The 25,275-nt window shown below is 37.7% G+C and overlaps 1 protein-coding gene across 2 annotated transcripts in view; it reads right to left on the bottom strand.

Moving 5' to 3' along the window:
* The window catches only part of LOC145688922 (uncharacterized), a 92,894-nt gene extending 73,801 nt beyond the window's left edge, over positions 1-19,093 (bottom strand). Inside the window, exons 1-2 of one of the 2 annotated variants that reach the window (XM_081763090.1) lie at positions 19,020-19,093; positions 1,433-1,620 (exon numbers count right to left, since the gene is read on the bottom strand). In XM_081763090.1, the coding sequence (XP_081619216.1) occupies positions 1,433-1,581 (149 nt within the window). In that variant the 5' untranslated portion in view covers positions 1,582-1,620; positions 19,020-19,093. Of the gene's footprint in view, positions 1-1,432; positions 1,621-18,937 lie in introns of both variants that reach the window. The other variant, XM_081763089.1, reaches the window with a different exon arrangement.
* Between the last annotated feature and the right edge of the window lie 6,182 nt (positions 19,094-25,275).

Below are 25,275 nucleotides of genomic sequence, written 5' to 3' on the forward strand. Positions count from 1 at the left end.
ACTGATCCAGATCGATCCATTTTTTACTACTCGTTTTGAGGTTTTCAAGATACAGTGTTTTCAATTTTGCACAAAAAATTGGGTTTGAAAACAATTTTGGCAACATGGGTGCCGCTTCTGTTCTCAGTAGAGAATAAACGTAATCGTGTGATCGATTACGAGGAGGTTGGTTTGGCGCTTTTTCGTCACAATCCTGACGAGTTACTGCGTCGAGACATAACAGTAGACGAGATATGGATACATTACTATACTCAGAAAGAAAGAAACAGTCAAAACAGTGGGTTTTTAAAGTCGATCCAGCTCCGAAGAAGGCAAAGAGGGTGAAATCGGGTGACAACGTGATGGTCACAGTTTTTTTTTTGGGGGGGGGTACAAGAGGAATCATCTACGTCATTACTTGGAAACAGCACAAACAATAAATAGGGAGTATTATGCGTTGTTATTGTGCAGCTTGAGGGAAGAAATCAAGAAAAAAAGGTCCTCATTTGGCAAAGAAAAACTTATCTCCCCCAAGACAGGTGTCGATATTTTTTATGCACATGTATCTTCACGAGCTTTGTAGGATCTTCATAATGGATTTTTGGCGAAGTTATCTACCAAGAGTTCCTCTGCTCATACACATCGCGACTCAGGACTTTTGACGAAGAATGTCAGGACCGCTGTCGACGTTTCTTCCTCAATACTTATTTTCGATCGACCAAGCTTGTCTGCCACTTGTTTTTTTTCGGGGAACTTGCTATCAACAGTGAAACCATGCCGTGGAAATTTGAATCTCCTCGAGGTGGTTGTTGTTGAAGTCTGCAGCTGACATGGCAGCTCCAGATTAGGCCATGAAGATAATATCTCCGTTCATTGTCAGGACCACCAACGATTCTTTACAACCACTCTGAACCGTTATATCTATCATGACACTAATTACAGCATCACATTCATGAGAAAATTCTGTTGTTTGACCCGCTACATGACCCCCTTACCATCTACTAAATATGATGTTCATCCATTATCGCGGATCTCAAATATGATCCAGAAGTATTTAAAACAAATTGGCTTCCTAACCGGATTTACGCAGATGAAGTCGGATCTGCTCTTGGTTACCTTATTTGTTTTGGAGAAATTGTAGTATTGCAACTTCCAAACAGGTCCGTATCCACGGAGGGCATGGGGGGCAAGCCCCCCAAAATTTTCACGGTAGGCTTACTAATGAACTATAATATGGTTGGATCGGCCCCCCTACATTTTTGGGCTGGCTACGGGCCTGCTTCCAAGTTTGTTTGTATTGAAAATAACGCCACTTCAGTAAACATGGCTGAACCGAAGTCTCAATGAATGAATATTATTATAATACATGTACTTCAATAAAGAAAAAGAAAGGAGCTAAATGATAATACATTGAATTAAATGAATAAAAGTAATAAAAAAATAGTATACTCACGAGAGTTCATCAATTCTTTTAGACTGTTTACAAACTCTCAGATACAAAAAATCGAAAGCATTCTTGATTATAATTAACCGAATGGCAAATAGTTTTCCTCGAATTTGAGGACATTCTACTTCCCGCAGAATCATCTTTTTGTCTTTCATTGATGCTTGTCTATAACGGGCAGGTGTCAGGAGAGTATTCTGTGGAAGTATAAGTCAAAACTAAGTTTTATTAGGAGTTAAAATATATCTTAAGGTAACATGACAAGTACGTACAGTCTTGTTCAAAAATTTTGACCACCATATAGCTTTAGAAAGTTTTATTTTGGCAACTGAATATAGAAAATTCTAATATTTTGGCTCTAAATGAAACCTCGATTGCCCCAGGAAGATTTACATTTGTTTGAATGTCAACTGTAGGGGAGACTGTGAGTTTTTTTAAGAGAGAGGTGGGTAGCCATGTTCCTTTTTGAGCAAGTCTGTGCATAGTCTTTAAAGACAGATTTACAGTATATCATTACTTTCCGTAAGTTAATATGATAGAGCAGCTTACTTTCATACAGATAGATACAGTAACACACAGCAGAGCAGTCAAATAGTTCCCAGAATGTTGCTGTAGTTTTGGCATTTATGATGTAATCACAGGGAATCTTATACAGCACAGTCCTTAGTTGTCCACCTAGGTAATTATGAATTTCATAAGTGTGAACAGGTCTTAACAGGCAGTTTACGGGAATTGAAGTTGGACGGAGGAGTGTAGGGTAATTAGTTGGCGCAATATCGCAGTTCGAGCAATGTTCAAACATCAAGTACATGTGCAAATTGGAGAAACTGCTTCAGAGACTTTGATAGCTTTAAAACAGTTTAAGGTAACAATGTTTTAACGAACAATTGGCCTCGAAAGTACCCGTTTCGTCACCGTAGAAAACGTCAAAACCAAACGTGACGGCTGAACTTCGGAAGATACCAAAAGAGGACTTCCGTCGGTGTTTCCAGCAATGGCAGGAATGGAGTAAGTGTGTGTGTGTGTTCCGCAGATGCCTATTTTGAAGGCGATTAAGTAAATGTGTACTTATATTGTGACATTCAATAGCTGCAACAACATTCAGAGAACTTTTTGACTACCCTGGTATATCTGGTATAATGTAATATGAGATGTTTTGAAGTCCCGCCAACTTTGGTAGAATTGTAGATTATGTGGGAAAGTGAAATCAAAATCAAACAAGTAGGGTCAAGATGCCGAATATCGGATGGTTTCGCAATATTGGATACCGAGAAATATTCGGTGTGAGATGCTGCAGCCTAGCGGTCGTTATCGTAACTGCACTCCAAGAAGTAGGCCATTAGACACCTGAGTTGTGATATCTCTCGCAACATTTTTATTTGTGTGGTGAAGTGTTTTGTGATTTTGACCTTGCGAAATATTTCCAATAGTGCAGTTGATTGCGTTATGTCGTCCATAAAGGTAACCTAATCATATTTATACTATACTTATAATATAGCTAAGAAGAGTAGTCTTAAATTACATGTTGTTTTGGTAGTTCGTTTCTGTTTACGTGATGTATATAGTTGAAAGTTGCCTACGTTGCCAAATATCGGATAGTACAGAGGTTCCAAATATCGGATATGAGATTAGGGAACGGTATTGCTTATGTCATTCTTCGGTTTTTATAGGTAACAGAAATCGATCGAAGGAAGAGGTGGGATCCTGAGGCTATGATCCAGGCTGTTGCTGCCGTCAAGGGAAAGAAAATGGGGTTCCTCAAGGCACCCAAAATGTTCAATGTCTTTTTTCCACAGCCGTACAAACTTGACCAAGGTGGTGATCTATGGATGTGATGTATGCAATGTCTTAAATGGGCACACGAGCTATGTGTAGGCACTGATCCAAAACCATGGAAATCCTTTGTTTGTGATTATTGTCAGTAATTTAACTTCTTAATAGATCCTACTACAGATGAGTAGAACAACGTTTAGTTACAAATAAATCTACATTATTAGAAAGTAACGTCTTTTGTTGAACAATGTTTAAGTACCAAAAAATCTGCATATTTAGAAAGTTCTCTGTTTGATAGAACAATGTTTAGTTCAGAGTAAATCTACATGTTGAAAACGTCTACGATTTTGTAGAACAATGCTTAGTTAAGATAAATTTACATATTTAGAACGTAGTCTATTTTATAGATCAACGTTTAGTTAAGTCTACACGTTTTGCTACATATTTTATATATATATTTACACCATGTAATATAATTAAAATAATCCACAGTCTTCTCCAATTGTGGTTTTCCTTAAATCCTTCTCATATAATTTCCGTCCGATATTAAGAGTCCTTACTATACGATATTGGGCAACCTTTTTCCGAACTGAGAAAAATGCCACTTTGTGCCAAAGTGTATATATGTCTTTGTTTTAACATTTCTTTATTGCTTTTAAACTTTCAAATTATAATCTACAAAGATAACAGAACATTTAGAAGGGGCTATATCAAAGAAGGATCTATTGGTAAAGTTTTTATTCCTTTTTTTCAAACAGTATCCGATATTCGGCACTTTTCCTATAAACTTCGTTATTCATCGTGAAACTAATTCAAAACTGATACCGGAAGTAATACATCTATAACTTCCGGTTGAACTATTAGGAATCTGAATTCATGTTAAAACAAGTTTCTCTCTATCTCTTTATATAGGAATCAATACTAAAACCGAAAGTTATTCTTCCGGTTTTAATACTTACTTAATAATAAGGTTTTAATAATAAAAGCTTCTACTACTTACAGTATCAACAGAAGGATAGGAACTGAAATGAAATATATTCTTGGATTCCTGAATCCATATAAGAAAGCCATTTGTCGTCGCTATTCTCGTGTTTACTTTATGGGAATTAAAATTGTAATTTCTATCACTTCCAGTTGCAATATAGAAAATCAATCGTAGATGGAGCCGATTCGTTTGACACTGGATCCACAAAAATATTTTTTTTAAAAACTGCTTCTCGTTATCTATGGCCGAGTCAAATAATATCCTTACTTCCTTCGTCAACCTAAGGTTCTAAAACTTACATTTTCGGTCCACATCCACTACACGCAAAGAAATCATTTTATTTTCATTTAAATACGTTTCCTTATCTTTCTTATCTTTGATCCATTAGACCTTTAACAATTCCTTCTTTCGAAAATTGAAATAAAAACCGATTTTCTCTTTCCTTATAAGTTGACACAAAACACGATCATTATAAGTTCCATATGTAGCTCATGTTCTTGAAACCCACCGAAAACAAATGACTCCTGAAGTAATGGCGGAAATACGTCATGTTTGACCTATCAATTGCTGTTCTTTTCACTATTGATATCAGCATTGAAACCAGAAATCACAGATTTTCACATCTGTTTGAATAGAGGTATAGAAGTCGATATGAAACTTATTTTTGGCACACTGGACCCACATCAAAAAGCCATTTCTCCTTATCTTACCAATTTTACACTATGATGATCAACATTGAAGCAGGAAATGGCTGATTTCTACAACTTCCGGTGTTAGTAGAGGGACAATGGTATAGATGGAAAATACTACTCTTGGGACGCTGAGCCGAAAGAGGTGCTTTAAACTATGTGATATTGGTGAGATCAATTTCTTGCAGCGTATGCAACGTCGTGCATGACAACCCCTTGCATCGCATCGTGTGAAAGAGACGGTTTCTTTTCGTTAGAAAAAGCTGATTAATATTTTGCTCAATGATGCGTAAAGGTGTTTAATTCAGAAGACGGCTTCTTTCGTTTACCGAACAGTGGCGGCGCTAGGCTCGTAATATTAGGGAGGCAAGAAAAATTTTGGGGAGGCGAGGCAACCACACTTGCTTTGCTTAGAATATCATTATTATCGGTTGTACATATTATTATTATTATTATTCACCAGTTCTCGCTATAGAATGTATCTGGCTTCTCATTGTTTAAAGGAGCTACCCTAATAAAATAATAACCGCCAGTTCATTCAAACCCACTCATGTGTACGAATGAACATTAAAAGTCGGTTGCCAACAGGAAGTCTACTTTTCCGCGTGTTCCTCTCGCACAAGTACTCTTGCTCATAAGCGAGAACGTCTTCTGTGGCGTCGAGAGAGAATATAATGCCGATGTCAATTGAGGGCGGTGTTATTCAGGAATGACAGTCCTTTCTAACCCGGACACAGTGACAGCCGTCTGCGGGCTTATAAACATGCGGGTAAGAGGGAAAATCCATTGTATTTTCGTTTCTGCCATACAAGACCTCACCTGAAATCTGATATGGAAACCTGTACGCTACACATCACCCTCATCTCTGCTCTTTATCCAAGGGAGTTGCTAGTGCATAGTACAGTTATTAATCATAAATCCATTTCCTCGAACTTATCTGGATGCTTTATGGAACCTAATCTTTCAGCACGATGAACCGACTCCTCATAATACCAGTTTAATGAGTGTTCTCTATTCAGCGTACACCTTCTTTCCTTACTTGCTAGATCTTTGGCTCTAAGTCCTATCCAGCACATGCGGTATACGGTGCTGACCGCCTGATGAGTTTCGAAGACTATCAACCACCTACATCAAGTTTTACAGCGAACGTGGGAGCACCCTAGACACTTAGCATCTACCCGAACAGTCAATTGCTTATATGGCTGTTCGGCGGCGGTATTTAAGAAACTGTTGTTGTGCTACTTGAACATTGTGGGAAGCATGTTTAGGATTTTGCACGGGCGCCATTTTTTTGTTCACTACCGCCTACAACCATTTTCTTCTTGTATATCAACTTTAGATCATATTCGTGTATTCCTACTGGATGTTATCAAGTGTGTGTCCAGCAGTATAGGCAAAAATTACTTTGCACAAAGTTATCGTCTTTTATGACCCTTTGTAGAATGTCGATGACACTCGAACGAGGAACGAATCGACACAAATTTTTATTTTAATATGGAGTCTGCAACCCTGATTTATGCCCATGAGAGGCATGGCAACATAGCGTAAGTCACAATGTTTTAGGTTGCTCTCTGTTTACCTGTTTTGACTTGGTTCTTTCAAGCACTCGCTGCGGCCACAGAACAGTTCTTTAAACATCTGGTCTTACGTATGATGTAATCACATATTTTTCGTGACTGCGAACTCTCATTTTCCATGTTCTTACGGCAAGCATATTTGCTGATCCCAAACGTTTCAGGTATCCTCTGATTTTATTGGCTGATACAGATAAAGGATCAAGAGTCATGACATAACAGGGATGTAAAGGAGGGTATGCAAGCGGGTATACGGCGTATACTCACCTCTAATTTTTGGAAACTATCGTATAGCCATAGCCACCTAAAATTTAGGAAGTACGCGGATATACGCTACGTTCGGACCATAATATACTCACTTCATTGGAAGAAACAACAACTGCTTTTAATGTACTGTGTTTCATAACAAAATATCTCACTAAACAGCTGGTCGTCAGGCTGTTGCTGGTCGTCAGAATGATTTCTAAATTCTTTTCAAACGTTTGCGTTTTCGGGGTGTGGAAAACGAGTTTTCCGAGAATTACTTCTATAATAGAAAACAGCACCCTGAACCTGCAGTGGTTTTCCCTCAAGAAGTCACATGAGCTGTCCTACATTCTGAAAGCTGACGTCTGGTATTATAATGAAATAAAGCCAAGCAGTTTCCAAATGATATTCTTGGAAACTCTTAGAAACTCTTGTTTCTAAAGATTAGTGGCAGATAAAGTTGAGGAGTAAGGAGGGTGAGGAGTAGGACCTATATTCATATGGTGACATTGAAATTGTTCTGTTTTGACATAGGAATGAGCACAGTTTTCACTTTCTCTTTCATCAAAATTCAAAGTATGTCAATTGGATACAATAGGGCGAGGCAATAGCGAGGCAATACGGGGTGGAACTAACTTCTTTCTAATCGCGGAAGGAGGTTCCGAAAAATGGTTAAGATAAAATTAAGATAAAGTGTTAAGGTAAACTTAAATGAATATATTTGCGGTAAGAAATCGTCGACCTCAACAAAAATAACAAAAAACATGTGACCTATCGTCAGTCTAGTTTGAAGCATTCAGAGTCCTTCCCAATATCAGTTTCCAAAATGTTCAAATCATTTTCCAAGATAAGAAGGAACAAACTACGATTTCTGGATGGTGTCATCTTTCGGTCAGCATGCGCAGTGGAGCACAAATGACTATTATAAAATGAAGTCATCTAACAAGCAATTTAGACAGAAAGCATTTACTTGTGTTGTCAGAGGAGTCCCGACATCTGAAGACATTGAAGAAATCAAACAAGACTTAAAAGGACAAAACACATACTTTACTAATGTAATCCGAATGATGTCTGACAAGGGTTCCGTTCCTTTACTTCGGATACTTTCTAAAGATCCTGAAACTCATCTAATCACAAATAGAATTTACATCGGATATCACACATACAGAGTTGAGAAGTCAAGAACCACAGGACGCCTCACTCAATGTACTAAATGTTATGAATATGGGCATAACTCTTATAACTGTACAACAGGATTATATGCTATCGATGTGGACAAACAACACCCTTCTAACACGCGCCAGCAAGAAATATCTAAACTGTTCTGTGCCACATGCTAAACAAATGGGCATCGTACTGGTAGTAGTAGCCAACATAAGGAAAGACCATTCTAGATTTAAAAAAGCAACTACGTGAAGAAGATACATACACCAAATAAAACTAAAGAAATACAAGAAAACAATAGAAGCTAAAAAGAGAAAACAATAACGAGAACAAAGATCCATCAATGACGGAAGTACATACAATATAAAAAATCACTACACAAGTAAACCAGCTGAAAATGGAAATACAAAACTTACAAGATAATATCTTAACCTGGGTAAGCAGCACTCTCGCCCTACACATGGATGATCACTAAGATCTAATAACCATTTTACGCTACTCGAACTTCAGCAACTCGACAAGTCAGAACTATGTCAGCTTGGACACAGAATTGATTTTACAAAGCAAAGTGCAGCATTTTTTGAGACAGAATAATAAAGAAAGCCATAGCTATCTCACCTAAAAGGAACACTCTCAATAGAGACAATGGGTTTTAACTCAGTCCTATCTGGTCGGTCCTTTTCAGGAACAAAAGAGAACATTCAACAAAGCTATCTCTCGTAGCTACAGAAATAGCCAATCAGAAGCCAGCTTCGCTCAGCCAACCAAAAGCCATCATTTCCCTCAGCCAATCCCAAGCCCTATTCATAGCTCCGCCCCTAAAAAGTTACCAAATATACGTGCCCACATCTCCGTCTCACATATCATCAGACTTCAAGCAAATGCAACTGTCCATGAATTAAGAGAGGCAAGCACAGTCCGCAGGAAATTTGATCAACAGTGCACAGGACTAAAATCAGTTATTGGAACAGGCAGTGGACGGATAGTTGACGCTACCTACAGTGTTAACTATCAACGTCCGGTTAGAATACTAATAATCAGTGTTAACTAACAACGTTCGGTTAGCTTATATGGCTAAGACTAAAGGCTTTGCCGGTCTTTATTAAGACCAAACTTAGATTCGAACGAAGTATCGTTCTGTTCTTCTAAAAGCAGTACTTATCCGGCTCTTTTTAGAGCCAAGAGCTAACGTATTTCCTTCCTCCCCGATAATGTTGACGTTTGACAAACCGAAAAGAGGAGATTAAACTATTTGCACTTCTGTCCCTCTTGAGTGACTAAGCATAGAGTAGGCACTCATACGTATGTACAGGAGTTGCCGAGAGTCGGAATACAAGTAGGATAAACTTATCCCAACGAGACGATTCATCTGTATTGCAAACAAGAGCACACTCATACACATACAACATCGCGACTCTGGATACCTAGCGGTGTTTTACCAAGGAGTTGCTTACACATACAAATCACACACACTACAACTATCTCCCTAAAATTGGAAGATAAGCCATCAAAAAGCATTCGCCAAGAAACATGAAGACTACAAGAAGTAAAAGGAGCTGAAGTCTCATACGCCAGACAAACCAAAAGGAACCACATCAGGACACCCTTGATATAAACAAGAGAAAACAACGGAGACCACAACAGTTATCGCCTGACAGGACAACAATCACACCTGAAAGATTTCCTTCTTCAGATGAAGAGATACCACCGGAGGATTCATTTTCACCTAACTCATATTCCTCAAACTCCATCAACAGCTGTGCTGAAACAACAAAATCTCCAACACATATATAGGGATTCTTGACCTTAGCAAGAACCAGCAAGAGGAAAGAAAACAAGATGAATATCGGAATCCTACTCAGAAAGGATCTGGGGGACGCCAAGGACAAAACATAGCAACAGACTCGCAACACTCGGCAGAAAGAAACGATGATAGAAATAGAAAACTCAGCCAGACAGGACACCGAGGATGCCACAACACAAAAAAACCACACACACAAACTAGAGAAACCAAACAAACTACTAAATCTAGGAACCTGAAGCAGACAAAAATGAATATGAAGAAAGCAGCAAAGGCTCTCTCAAACAAGAACAAAAAATCTACTCAATCGCTGCGATTCACAAAAAAATTCGAATCGGCCTTGAAAAGGGAAATCTATTCCAGAATACCTAATGTAATGGTTACCACCTATTATTTAACTCGAAACGTTAGTGTTAAAATTATTTTCCAAAATAAGAAGGACAAACTACGATTTCTGAATGGATTTCAAGTGTCAGACTTCGGTCAGCATGCGTAATGGAACACGAATGACTATTACAAAATGCAGTCACCTAACAAGCAATTCAGACAGACAACATTTGCATGTGTTGTCAGAGGAATCCCGACATCTAAAGACATTATAGAAATCGAACAAGACTTAAAAGAAAAAAATACTAATGCAATCCGAATGATATCTGACAAGGATCCCGTTCCTTTACTTCGGATATTATGTAAAGATCCTGAAACAATAAACCATCTCATCTGATGCCAGACTGACCATTCCAGAACGCCGACAATCAGATCAAAGAAGTGATTATACCAGAAGAAAACTTAACAATCAAAAAGGATCTCACTGAGTACCTGCAGAGCAAATAATGACAGAACCGGAGTAGCCGATGCCCAGACTGACCATTCCAGAACGCTGACAATCAGTTCAAAAAGGTCATCACACCAGAAGGAAACTTACCGAAAAAATCTAACACATAATACACCACCACCTGCATCTGATCGAAGCTGATAAAGCAGATATACACTACGGGCTCAATTAGATAACCCGCAGAGAACTGAGGTACTCAAAATGAAAAGATGCGCTGCCCCTCGCCCAGACAAGGTCACTGCCATACAAACAGAAATCACCTGAAAACTTTACCCACAAACTCATAGAACTCTACAATGCAAGACTGAGAACAGGATACATACATCCTTCCTGGTATCAAGCACACACCACTTCTATTCTCAAACCTGGAATACTTTCCAACCAATTAAAAAGTTACAGACCCATCACTTTAACAGCTACTTTACTTACACTTTAACATTTTCTGAGCTAATGAAAAAAAAAAAATATGGTAAACATGATACATGAATGTATGAAGGGTAGTGGACAACTGAACAAAAATCAGCCAGGCTTCAGACGTACACCATACAACACACCATCAGAATATACAATGACGGACAAATTGTTATCAAAATGAAACACAAGCTAGGAAGCCTCTTGTTTGACTTAAGCAGTGCATTTGATACCGTATGGTATGATGAATTAATTCACAGGCTGGCCAACCTCAATCTACCGACTACAATCATCAGATGGATTATTTCTTCTTACTACAGAGACAAATCCGACTGAAATTCAACGAACAAATATCAAACAGAGTTATTCATAAACCTCAAACTATCATCAGATCATTACTCAAATCAGTGAAAGACGACCATCACTTGCGCACTCCTGATGTATATCGTATACCATGTGAATGTGGCAGATCATACTTAGGACAAACTGGACGTACAATAAAACAACGATTCAAAAAACACAATATCTGCATAAGAGTTCAGCAACCCGAAAAGCCAGGACTGTGTCAGCTTGGACACAAAATTGATTTTACAAATACCACAATAATAGTCAAGTGCAACAACTTTTGGGACAAAGTAATAAAGAAAGCCATAGTTATCTTACGTGAAAGGTACATTCTCATTAGAGACAATGAGTTTCAATTCAGCCCTATCTGGTCGACCCTTTTCAGGAACAAAAAAGAACATTTAACAAAGCTATTTCTCGCAGCTACAACAATAGTCAATCAGTAGCCAGCATAACTCAGCCAACCAGAATAAAAAGTTTTTCAATTGAATTCCGTGTTGGGCTGTGACCAAAATCCTTGAAGGTGAATGCAATGAATGCATTCGAAACATCGATGTCGATAGCTTCTCCTGGCTGATAGTCCGAGAGAGCTTACTAGAATTATAAAGGTTGTTATGGCATCTGCGGCTTGATGACGAAGGTGTCAACGAGATAAAGCCATTGGAAAGGAGACTACTTAGGGCCTACAAGTTAGGAATCATTCCGGCATTTGCCTAGTGCGAATTAAGAAAAACGTCTCTTAGGACAGCTGATCTGCAAAGGTTTTTCACACCTTCTTGACCGATTTCCTATTCCTATTCCTATTATTATTATTATTATTATTATTATTATTATTATTATTATTATTATTATTATTATTATTATTATTATTATTGGAATTTACATTTGTGTGAACGGTCCCAGTGGATCCAGAATTTCACAAATTAAGTCAAGGTCTCATAGATAATTGTGGATTGAATGGGGCAAGGTTTAACCCTTAGGAGCTCTTGGCTTTTTGGGTTATTTTTGAGACTTTCAGTCAAGCAGCTACTGCATCGTCACTATTTATCCTAGGATCATGGTTCATACCTCATTCTCTTTAGAATAGAGCTGACTTTCAAATGGTACCACTTGCATGCTCATACCATATACCAGAAGCGGGAAAAAATGTCAAAGTGAAAATTTCGGAGGGAAAATTTTTTTCTCGAACTTTGCCCCCCTGGACCCTCCCTGTGTGATCGTAGCCATCTAAAAAAATCTGATAAATAGTACTTGGTATACTGAATGTGTGTGCCAAATTTCAAGTTTCTATCTTGAATAGTAAGGGCGGGAGAATTTTTATCAAAAATTCCCACAATGCCCCAAATCACCATAAAACACTATGATCTCAGGGAAAAAAATTCCTGAGACATCCCTAATTACCCTAGGACTATAATCCGCCAATCATTCTCTTCAGAATAGAACTGTCTTTCAGGCAGTACCATTCACATGTCTCCATCATGTATCTAAGGTGGGAAATTCCTGAAAAAAGGGATTTTTTGGGCAAAATTTCCCTTTTTTCAACTTTTGCCCCTCTGGACCCCCCTGTTTTTACGCAGAAATCGAAAAAAAACTTCTGATAAATACTACTCGGTGGACTGAATGTTTTTGCAAAATTTCAATCTTCTACGTGAAAAAATAGGCCCGCCAGAAAAAATTTCCCTACCATGCTTCACTTTTACCCTATACAGAAGTATATTTGGATAAAAATTCACTGATTCGGCCCTAATTACCCTAGAATAATAATTCGACAGTCGTTCTCTTCAGAATGGAACGGCCTTACAGACGGTATGACTCACGTAGTCCTATCGTGTATGTGAGGCGGGAAAATGACGAAAAACGGGATTTTTGGGGTAAAAATATCCCTTTTTAACCCTTTGCCCCTCTGGTTCCCCCTCTGTTTTAACACTGACATCGGAACAAAAAATCTGGTAAATACTACTCGGTGGACTGAATGTTTGTGCAAAATTTCAATCTTCTACGTTCAAAAATAAGCCCGCTAAAAAATATATATACCGACAATGTCCCATTTTTCCCTATATAGAAGTACATTTTTCAAAAAAATCCCTGAGACATCGCTAATTACCCTAGAATAATAATTCGACCATCATTCTCTTCAAAATGGAACGGCCTTTCAGACGGTATGACTCACGTGGTCCTATCATGTATGTGAGGCGGGAAAATGACGACAAACGGGATTTTTGGGGTAAAAATATCCCTTTTTTTACCACTTTGCCCCTCTGGTTCCCCCCCTGTTTTAGCACTGACATCGGAACAAAAAATCTGGTAAATACTACTCGGTGCACTGAATGTTTGTGCAAAATTTCAATCTTCTACGTTTAAAAATGAGCCCGCCAAAAAATAATGAACATAGGCTTAAAAAGGGAAAAAAATACATTTTAAGATTATGACGTCATCACCTCCCATGTCTGGACGCAGGACGGTCTGAAACCATACGTAATGTCTTCTACAATGCCCCTGGACTTGAAAAAAAAAAACCGGACGAAAAAGCTCAAATAGAAGAGAAATAACGCAATGTACCATGAAAAACGCGTATGGTACAAAATGTACCATAAGATCCCCAAAGGGTTAATGAAATCTTGCATAATTTCCTGAACATCTTGAATGTTGCACTTTTCAAAAACACAAGGAAGGTTTCCTCTGAAATTCACCATACTGCTTTTAACACTATTAGTCTTTGCGCTATTAATGCTCAAAGTTCAATTTTCAACACATTTCCGCGCTCATACCTAGGAAAGGACGCCGCTTTCGACTTTGGTATAATATTTTTTGCATGTTTTCCTGTCTACGAGCCACGCCCAATCGCTGTAATAGTAATTATGAAACACCCTATATATATATATATGTGTGTGTGTGTGTGTGTGTGTGTGTGTAACAAGGGATGTTGCGTATAAACACCTAAAAATTAGCATTACATCACTGGACATATACAGTATACCAGAAAGTAATCGTTAGATGCTGTCGGCCCTCGTAGCCGAGCATGCTAATGAGCAGGCTAGTAATGAAAATCGTTTTTGGCGTGGGTTCAAACCCAGCCCAAGGAATTTTATTTTTTAAAATATATTTTCATAACACTTTTTTCATTAAAATAAGCGTGCAGTTTTATTATAGGGATCCATATTATAAGTAGTAGTAGTAGTAGTAATAGTAGTAGGAACGGGTTAGAAGCCCCGCAGGGATTGGTTGGGTTCTGTTCTCGACATTAAACGGGCAAATTAAAGACTTGTCCAATTTTTTCTTTACATTACATGACCAACTTAAAACAGCTGGCTAGGGTAACGCGCGAATACTGAAACGTTTGGGAATACTGGAACATTTGCGGCAACCGGGAGGGGAGAAATGGGGTGGAGCTAGTCTGTAAGCTGTGTTGCTCGCGCGTTAAAGAGAAGGAAAAAAGAAGTTGGGACTCGGAAGGTGGGTTTCTTTGTGCTTTTCGAGGGATAAATACTAACTCATTGTTTCAAGGATGACAAGGCTCCACAGCAGGTTTTCGGTGCGACGTTCATACGTATAACAAATTATTATGAAGGAAAAAAATACCTTTCTAATGCACTCTACGATTTACAATTTAATAAAACATTATATATGAATATTTTTTTCTCTTTTTTGTTTGACCATTCAAGAAATTAATGAATATTCTTGAATTACATTTTAAATTGATTTATCTCTTAAATGTTACTCTGACTAATGCATGCGAAGCAAAAGACAAATATGCAAGTGTTGGACTTGTAATTCAAATAAATAGTTATAGAGCTCAAATAAATAGAGAATAACAAAATGTCGAAAAATAAAATTTAAAATCTTACAAAGAAATAAGCTGCGAGGGTAAGTCAAAAATTATGCTATAACCTTTCTTAGATTGTTCATACTGACCTCTATCCTCATTTGTTTTATTGTTATCCTGTTGTGGTCATGCTATGAAAGTTTGATCCTAATCCCTCCATTTGTCATCCTTTTGTTGAAGATAGATCATGGCCACTACATTAGAACTTTGCACCAAAGAGGAACAACCAGCAGTGATACGATTTTTTGATCGGAAGATGTATTAGGGGCCGCAATCCATTAAGGACTTTCGGCACAATACGGGAATAGTGTTTTACGGCACAACTCCCGTACGACGCAACGGAGTGTCTACGAATAGATTGAAAAATTCAAAAATGTTCCTACAAGTGTTACGCACGAGGAAGGAGCTGGGCGACCATGTACGGCCAGAAATGATGACAATATTTCAATCCATACTAGTTGTTCTTGGAAATCTTTGTTGAATGATCTGAGATTGAAGTTTGTCAGTTCTCGATATTTCCATATCAAACAGTTTTCACGCGAAGATGATTATTGGAGGCAAAAAGTTGTTAGTAGTCATAATTACTGAGTAAATGCTGAACGAAAAACTTTCATAGATTACTTTCTGAGTATTTGTGATTGTTTAGTAACATTAACATGGAAAAAGTATTTTACTCGACGAATAAACTATTTCACAGTTTACATATTTTATATAATTAAATACCTACACAATAAATACACTAAAGCGTAAGAGAAATTAGTACCGGTAAGCATCTAATGTAGGCGGTCAAGTATTTGCAAAATCACAGGTGAAAATCTGAAGATTATACTCTAAATGAAACAAATAGGCTACTAAAACAAAACGAATTTTTATTGTTGAATTATCGAAGGCAATATGGAAGAAATAACTCGCCATAGTAAATAATGGCCTGAACGCCAATATTTTGGAGGTTACAGTTGAAGCACGGATATCACCTAGATGCAATAATCAGTGCGATACAACACGTTCAATAGAATAAAATTTGTAATTTAACGTTCCATGCACATGCCCTGTACGGTAAAGGAGACAGATGGTTAATAAGGATTAATGAGTATGAAACAAGTGAATTTCGTTTCACAATGTGAAACTACGGCAGACTTCCAAACGATACGAATTCAGTAATTGAAGTAGGCCTATTTACTACACTTATAACTATTAGCTGCAACAGAGTAATATGATCAAAGATAGAATTTACCCCTCGGATGCTGATCCATATCAAAAAGCCATTAGCTTTACTCGCTATCACTTACTAATTTTTGTTCTATGGCAATAAATGTTGAAACAAGAAATGGTTAAATTGAATCACTTCCGGTTTGAATAGAGAGTTAAAGAAGGAGAAAAAACCTACTCTTGGAATGCTGAATCGATTTTAAACAAAAACGCTTCTCGATATATCTTATAGTCTGAATCGTATTGCAGATTTCGATATATCTAGGAAAATCAGATTTGAAACCATCAGAAGTACTACTAAATTTTAAAAATTTCCGTTTTCGGTAGAGTTTCGGCAGGTTGTGATGACATCAGTTGCGGCAAACCGTTTGTCGCTATCTATTACCGTTTCTATTCTTTGGCGATAAATGTTAATACCCAAAATGCTAGTTCGAACCACTTCCGATTCGAATAGAGGGTTAACGGAGATAAAAAAGATGGGACGTTAAATTGACTGCAAAAACCTGTATCTTGATATCTCTTACCGTTTTTTCTCTACTGAAATCAATATTGAAACTGGAAGTAGTAGTTAATTTGAACCATTTCAGGTTTCGGTAGAGTGTTGCAGGTTGCGATGGTATATTTTCTTGACATCTCGGATCGATTTTAGAAAACAGCTTGCCGCTATCTAATATCGTTTTTGTTCTACAGCGATAAGAGTTGAAACTGGAATTGGTTGACTTGAACCACTGCGGTTTCAATAGATGGTTAATGGAAGAGATGGGACGTATCTCTTAGGAACCTGAATCGATTGCAAAAAACTCGCATTTCGATATCTCTTGCAGGTTTTGCTCAAATACAATCAGTATTGAAACAGGAAGTGTTGCGAATAGTGATTATATGTTCCCTTGAGATCCCGAATAGATTGCAGAAAACCGCTTGTCGCTACCTGTTACCGTTTTCGTTTTATGGCTATAAAAGTTAAAACCTGAAATGGCTAATTTGAACAACTTCCGGTGTGAATAGACGGTTAACGAATGAGACGCAACCTATTCTTCGGATAATGAATCGATTGCTCTATGGCTCTATGGGTATAAAGCTTCTCGATATTTATTACCGTTTTTGCTCTGATCCTTATCAACACACGGGTGCACGGACGGATGAACAAAACTGTTCTCTAAGACTTTTGACACGCATAGCAAAGTTCGAAACTTTGAAAGTCTAAAAATAAGTCGAAGTAGAATATGATCGAAGAAACGAGAGAACCCACGGAGGCGATGTTATCTACCACAAACTTGTCTTGGGATCGAATTAAGGACCCCTGCTCCAAAGGTGAGCGCTATACGATTGAGCCACTTAGGTAGAACAATTGAATGTAATTTTCCAAAAGTAAATGAGATGAAAAAAATGAAATCTCTGAGTTTTACGTCCCACGATATGTCGGCTAGGCTGAAGGAGAGACGATGATGAGAAATGAGTGAAATGGTGGAATGAAGAAAGTGGGACGAAACAGGATAACCCCGAAGAAACCCACACACACGTTGTTTGTCCACCACAAAGGTTACTTGGCGCGAGCTAGAATCGAACCAGGGACCTCATGCACCAGAGGTAAACGCTCTACCACTTTTCCAAGAAGCAGTAGAATAACGTGGTAGTAATAGAACATAATTAATACCTACCAAAGAATGTGCTGGTTCGATCCCAGCCCCCGCCAAGTGAACTTTGTGGTGGACAAATATCGTGCTCGTGGGTTTTCTCGGGGTTCTCCCGTTTCCTCCCACTTTCTTCATTCCACCATTTCACTCATCTCTCATCATCACCGTCTCCTTTAGCCTAACCGGCATTTCATTTCATTTTATTTTTTCAAAGAATGTGCTCAAACAATGGGAAAAAATCATACAATAAAAAGAAAGAAGTGCCTTTGTTCGAATTTTCCGCTACTTGTTTATTTTCCCGATATCCATCCGTGCCGTGCGACTTCGATGCCCAAATTGTCTGTAACTTGGCTGTCTCAAAAGCATCCCGACTGACTTCCTTTACTCAGATTTTGGCATCACTTGGCGAGATACTAAACAAGTCCTCTTGTGCAAGAAGCTTTATAGTAGACAAACACCTTGTGCATGGGTTTTCTCGGGATTCTCCTGGTTCCTGGCACTATTCATTCCACTATTTCATTCATTTTTCATCATCGCCATCTCTTTTAGCCTAACCAGCATAACCGTGGAATGTAAAATTTAAAGTTTTCCCTGGCCAGCATAACCATGGAATGTATAATTTAAAGTTTTCATTTCATTTTCATCTTGTGCAAGGTCGGACCTCAAAAGTCGTGTGTCATAAAATGACAATTTTTCGCTAAGTATTTGCAATATCGTAAATTAAACGTAAATATCCAGTGAAGTTTACATCGAGCGGCAGACCGAGAAATGTCAATATGAGACTCAAAAATTTAGAAACATTTCTTAATGAGAATCAACTCTTCATTGGCTACACCAGATCTAGACGGAAAAAAAATATTTATAGCCTATAAATAAAAAGTTGTATATTATAATACAATAAAATCTAAAATTATATTATCCAACTAATAATAGGTTGACAGTGATCAATGAATTGTTCAAAACAAGCATGTAGTTTAGAGAAAAATTATTATAAATCATAAGCTCTATTAGACACAAATACTAACCACTATGATTAAAGAAAGTATCACACTGAAAGGAAACATTACGTCAAATCACAAAATCCAAAGCTAAATATAAGAATATTACCGAATTAGACTTTTTCTTCTTCCTTCGGTAAAGGGGAGCCTCCGATCAAGGATCTTATAACATCCTTGCCTCCGATTTAAAAATTCAGTCAACTGTAAATGCAGAACAAAGCATATTTATAAAGTAGAGACTATTGTTGATGTGAGTAGTACTGGTGCTACCATCTACTGCCTTGAGTAATTTCAGCAACTAGCTATCTTGCACTATTAAGAAATGACTTTCTTCAGACAAAATAACCCGTACAGATTAAGAACATCGAGATAATTTATAAATTATTGTAGTAACTTTCCTTACTTTAAATAATACCCTAACAGGTTGTCTTCTTGGCGCTTGCCCAAATAATTACGTACAGATTGATAATTACACAGACTTAAAGAAGTGTCACTCACCGATTTAAATGAAACTTTGCATACTTGTAGAACATCGAAAAATAATCGTCACTTTTTTTTTTATTTCGGCAATGGTGTGGGTTTAAGGGTAGAAACCACCCTTTGAATGGTAGGGGTGGTCCCCAAGCTTAGACAGAAAACAATCATTTAATGTAACTTAGAAGAAAACATACTGCCAGGCAGTGTTGAATTCAGACATTTTCACCCGGTGGGAATGTCAACTCCTCGGGGGGAAGGGTTGTTTTTCTGTATTTTTGCAAGAAAGCAGCATATTTAACAATTCCATTCACATGCACATCTTACCTAATATTGACAAGGTACATTCGCGAAGTGTCCCCTCGGGAATCGTCTAAAATTAATTTAAATGCAAAGTTTTCCGCGACCCAAAGTGTATTGTACTAATTTTAGCGGCCCATACGGGTAATTTGCATATTTATAGACCTTCATATATCCGGAATTCATACACTACTATAACGCTTGGTCACAAAATTGCTTTTAGTTTCTTTAGATGTAACTGAATATGAATGTGGGCATATGCAAAACAAATTGGATCAAGTACTGCTTCTCTGACAGGTTTTATCCACACTGGCCGCCATCTTGGATCCGCCATATTGGATTCAACTTTCGGTTTTTCAAATTGGAACAGGTGCATGTGATACATCAAATTCATACAAAATTTTCTCGGAACTTCATTGGTGTAGTGAGATTTACGGTAGCTTGTACCATTTGCAAGATATTGCATGTTAAATGTGAGGCACTTCACAAATTTAAACATTAAAAAGTTGTGCAGTACCTCGTATGAATATGTGATCTTTTATGTAATTCACTGTTGACGAAATGTCTTCTGAACGTACATACATACAGACACACAGACGTAAATAGGATATGGTAGATCTTCTGGTCGTATCTAGATTTACATTAGGCATTATGTTCGTAATACAATACTTCCTTGTTCGTAGAATAACTTGGAAGTAATAACAATCACTCACAGAAATATTATAAGATTATGACACCAATGTTGTAGAGAGTTTGTTTATACCTACATTATTTTCCAGTTAGAAATTGTTTTAATTTGTCAACATCAAAAATGTGAGCGTAATTCACATTACCCTGTAATGTCGATTCGCGAAGTGAATAGAGGAATTTAACATGTAATATCTCGCAAATGGTACAAGCTACCGTAAAACTCACTACACCAATGAATTTTCCGAGAAAATTTTATATGAATTTGATGTATCACATGCACCTATTCCCATTTGAAAAACCGAAAGTTGAACTCGATATTGCGGGTCTAAGATGGCGGCCGGTGTGGGTAACACGTGCCAGGGAAGCAGTACTTGATCCTATTTGTTTTCCATATGCCCACATTCATGTTCAGTTACATCTAAAGAAACTAAAAGCAATTTTGTGACCGAGCGTTATAGTAGTGTGTGATTGAATTCCGGGTATATGAAGGCTCATAAATATGCAAATTATCCATATGGGCTGCTTAGGCCATGGAGAACTTTGCATTTAAATCAGTTTTACATGAATCCCGAGGGGACACTTCGCGAATGTACCTTGTGAGACTAATTGCTGATAAATATTCTATGTGAGATTACAATTGAAAAAACAATCCTTTAATTTTATCTAGAACATTAAATAAAGACTGGCAAAAATATTTTAGACTAAACTTTAACTGCTATTTACAGTTGCTATTTTTGTTATTATTTCCTATATTCAGTAGTTACTGTTTGTTACTAATGTAGAAGTTTTTAAAAAGATTTAAATTAACTCAAATATTTTTTGTCCTAAAACAAACATACATAGGAATGTCTTAACAAAAAGTTATCATTCTTTCTCACACTTCTGATTCTAAATTAAGCATATTAGCCTTGTTTTCTTCACTGCATACACATCAATAGTTTACGAAATCTTCAGTAGGATTAGTGCCGTGTCGTTGAAAATCAGCGCTTGGCGCGAGTGTATACGAAGGCACCCCCGTATATATGAGTGAGGTCGACGGACCAGTTGCGAAAGGTAAAAAAAATTTAAAAAGTAAACCCTGCTTTTCCTTGATTTTGAGCATTTTTCATTACTTTTTCCATTCATTTTATATATGTGCACATGTCCACATCGCACTTACTTCGGCGCCCGGGGCCGTCGCCCCGCTTGCCTCCCCCACATGGAACAGGATCTTCATCACCTTCAATAGCAATCTTTCACTTATATACTACTATTATATTGATAAATTCTATATAAATTTCTAACCCAGGAAGGATAACTGTTCCTCCCTGATCCCTCTAAATGATGCCCTCTGAATCTCACCATTTAACTGACTTATTTTTAATTAAAGAAAAGTGTGTTTACTTTAAGAATCGTAAAACACATTACGACTGTTACTTCCGATGCGAGGCGCTCTATTTCAGATAATGCAAGAACCAGTGGCGTAACAAGACGGGGGGGCAAGGGGGCATTGCCCCCACCCAAAGTTCTGGTACAAGTTATTGGGGGCGCCGAAGGCGCCTAATGATTACTTTGCCTTTTTAAAGCCGATTGAAGAATGAAAAGTCTATGTACAAAAGCAGTGTTTTGTATGCACTGCCAAATCTTCGACAAAATATAGAGTGCAGTGTTTTTTATTATTATAACTAATGGACACTTTTTCTGTTCCTTTTGTGATGATTGTCTAGGGCAACTTTGATACAGTAAAATAAAAAATAAAAAATATCTATATGACAGTCAAGCAGCGATATAAACTTTTTCTTAATCCTTTCTTGTCCCTCATTATGTACGGGCGACTTAACGCTTCAATAGAATAAAAAAGAAAACAATGTTACAATGACGGAGCATTGTAAATATATTAATTATTGCTTTCGTCGCCCCTGATTGTATAGGAGTCCTTCGATAGAATAAAAAAGAAATAATATTGCACTAAGGGGCGCTGTAAATATATTAATTATTCCTTTTGTCGCCCTTGATTGTATAGGGGCGCCTTCGATAAAACAAACAAGTTTATAATATTGCACCAAAGGGCGCCGTAGATATATTAATTATTCCTTTTGTCGCCCTTGATTGTACAGGGGCGCCTTCGATAGAACAAAGAAGGATGTAATATTGCACCAAGAGCACTGTAGATATATTAATTATTCCTTTTGTCGCCCCTGATTGTATAAGGGCGCCTTCGATAGAACAAACAAGTTTATAATATTGCACCAAAGGGCGCCGTAGATATATTAATTATTCCCTTATCGCCCTTGATTGTAAGGGCGCCTTCGATAGAACAAAAGGGGATATAATATTGCACCAAGGGCGCTGTAGATATATTAATTAATCCTTTTGTCGCCCCTGATTGTATAGGGGCGCTTCCGACAAAACAAAGATGTAATACGGTATTTCACCAAGGACGCTATAGATATATTAATTATTCCTTTTGCCGACCGTAATTGTATAGGTGCGCCTTCGACAGAACATCAAAGGATATAATATTCCACCAAGGGCACTGTAGATATATTAATTATTCTTTTTTCCCCCTCATTGTACAGGGGCGCCTTCGATAGAACAAAAAAGGATGTAATATTGCACCAAGGGTGCTATTAATTATTCCTTTTGTCGCCCCTGATTGTATGGGAGCGTCTTCAATAGAACAAAAAAGGATTTAATATTGTGCCACGGGCGCTGTAGATATATTAATTATTTCTTTTTTGGCTCTTGATTGTATAGGGGCGCCTTCGATAGAACAAATAAGGATGTAATATTGCACCAAGGGCGCTGTAGATATATTAATTATTCCTTTTGTCGCCCCTGATTGTATAAGGGCGCCTTCGATAGAACAAACAAGTTTATAATATTGCACCAAAGGGCGCCGTAGATATATTAATTATTCCTTTTGTCGCTCTTGATTGTACAGGGGCGCCTTCGATAGAACAAAGAAGGATGTAATATTACACCAAGGGCGCTGTAGATATATTAATTATTCCTTCTGTGGCTCTTGATTGTATAGGGGCGCCTTCGATAGAACAAAGAAGGATGTAATATTGCACCAAGGGCGCTGTAGATATATTAATTATTCCTTTTGTCGCCCTTGATTGTAAGGGCGCCTTCAATAGAACAAAAGGGGATATAATATTGCACCAAGGGCGCTGTAGATATATTAATTATTCTTTTTGTCGCCCTTCATTGTATAGGGGCGCCTTCGATAGAACAAAAAAGGATGTAATATTGCACCAAGAGTGATGTCAATTATTCCTTTTGTCGCCCCTGATTGTATAGGGGCGTCTTCAATAGAACAGAAAACGATGTAATATTGCGCCACGAGTTCTGTAGATATATTAATTATTCCTTCTGTGGCTCTTGATTGTATAGGGGCGCCTTCGATAGAACAAAGAAGGATGTAATATTGCACCAAGGGCGCTGTAGATATATTAATTATTTCTTTTGTCGCCCCTGATTGTATAGGGGCGCCTTCGATACAACAAATAAGTTTATAATATTGCACCAAAGGGCGCCGTAGATATATTAATTATTCCTTTTGACGCCCCTGATTGTATAGGGGCGCCTTCGACAAAACAAAGATGTAATACGGTATTTCACCAAGGGCGTGTAAACATATTAATTATTTCTTTTGTCGCCCCTGATTGTATAGGTGCTCCTTCGATAAAACAAAAAAGGATGTAATTGTAGATATATTAATTATTTCTTTTTTGGCTCTTGATTGTATAGGGGCGCCTTCGATGGAACAAAGAAGGATGTAATATTGCACCAAGGGCGCTGTAGATATATTAATTATTCCTTTTGTCGCCCCTGATTGCATAGGGGCGCCTTCGACAGAACAAACAAGGATGTAATGTTGCACCAAGGGCGCTTTAGATATATTAATTATTTCCTTTGTCTTCCTTGATTGTTCTCGTGGGTTTTCTCGGGGTTCTCCCGTTTCCTCCCACTTTATTCATTATGCCATTTCACTCGTCTCTCATTATCACCGTCTCCTTTAGCCTAACCGGCATAACCGTGGGACGTATAACTTAAAGATTTCATTTTTTCCCCTTGATTGTATAGGGGCGCCTTCGATAGAGCAAACAAGGATGTAATATTGCACCAAGGGGGCTGTAGATGTATTAATTATTCCTTTTTTTGACCCTGCTTGTATAGGGGGGTCTTCGATAGAACAAACAAGGATCTCCTCAGCTACCGCGCAGGAAACAGACCCCGAAAATACTAGAACACTCGCAGACATCCGCGAAAAATTACCAATTCAACACCGCAGAAGAGAAATTACGCGCAGCCTATTATGAATGTTTGGACAATATCATTTGCAAAATGTAGTCGATTCCATCAGCCTGAACTGAAGAAATATCGTGCAATAAAGGATGTAGTTTTGGAAGGTAACTTTTCTCAAGACTTTAGTGACATTTTAAAAGAATACCACGTCAATTCGGACCGACTACAACTACAAATGCAACAGTTGCTCACCACTATTCTCACTTCAAAAAATCTGAAATACCTACTTGACCAGGGGTGTAGCCAGCAGGTTTGTGTAGGGGGGCCCGTCGTTTTTGAGGGGGGCCAGCTACAATGTACAAAGCCAAAAAAAATTTTGCTGCTAGTGTTTTCGAGGCCTGAAAGAAAGGAAAATTTTGGTTTTCTTCTGGAAAACTAAAAACACTATTTTAGCTTATTATTATTATTATTATTATTATTATTATTATTATTATTATTATTATTATTATTATTATTATTATTATTATTATTATCCATAAATTATATTCAAGATAGTTTTTATTATGCTTAATCAAGAACTACTGCCCGGGACCAAACTCTATACTTTTGTGCATAACTATAAAGGTAACCAAGAAATTTCTGTCCCTTTTCGTGGAAGTCTGTGTTCA

This window comes from Thermobia domestica, chromosome 7, assembly GCF_964235325.1.
Source record: "Thermobia domestica chromosome 7, izTheDome1.hap1.1, whole genome shotgun sequence".
Taxonomy (NCBI): Eukaryota; Metazoa; Arthropoda; class Insecta; order Zygentoma; family Lepismatidae; genus Thermobia; species Thermobia domestica.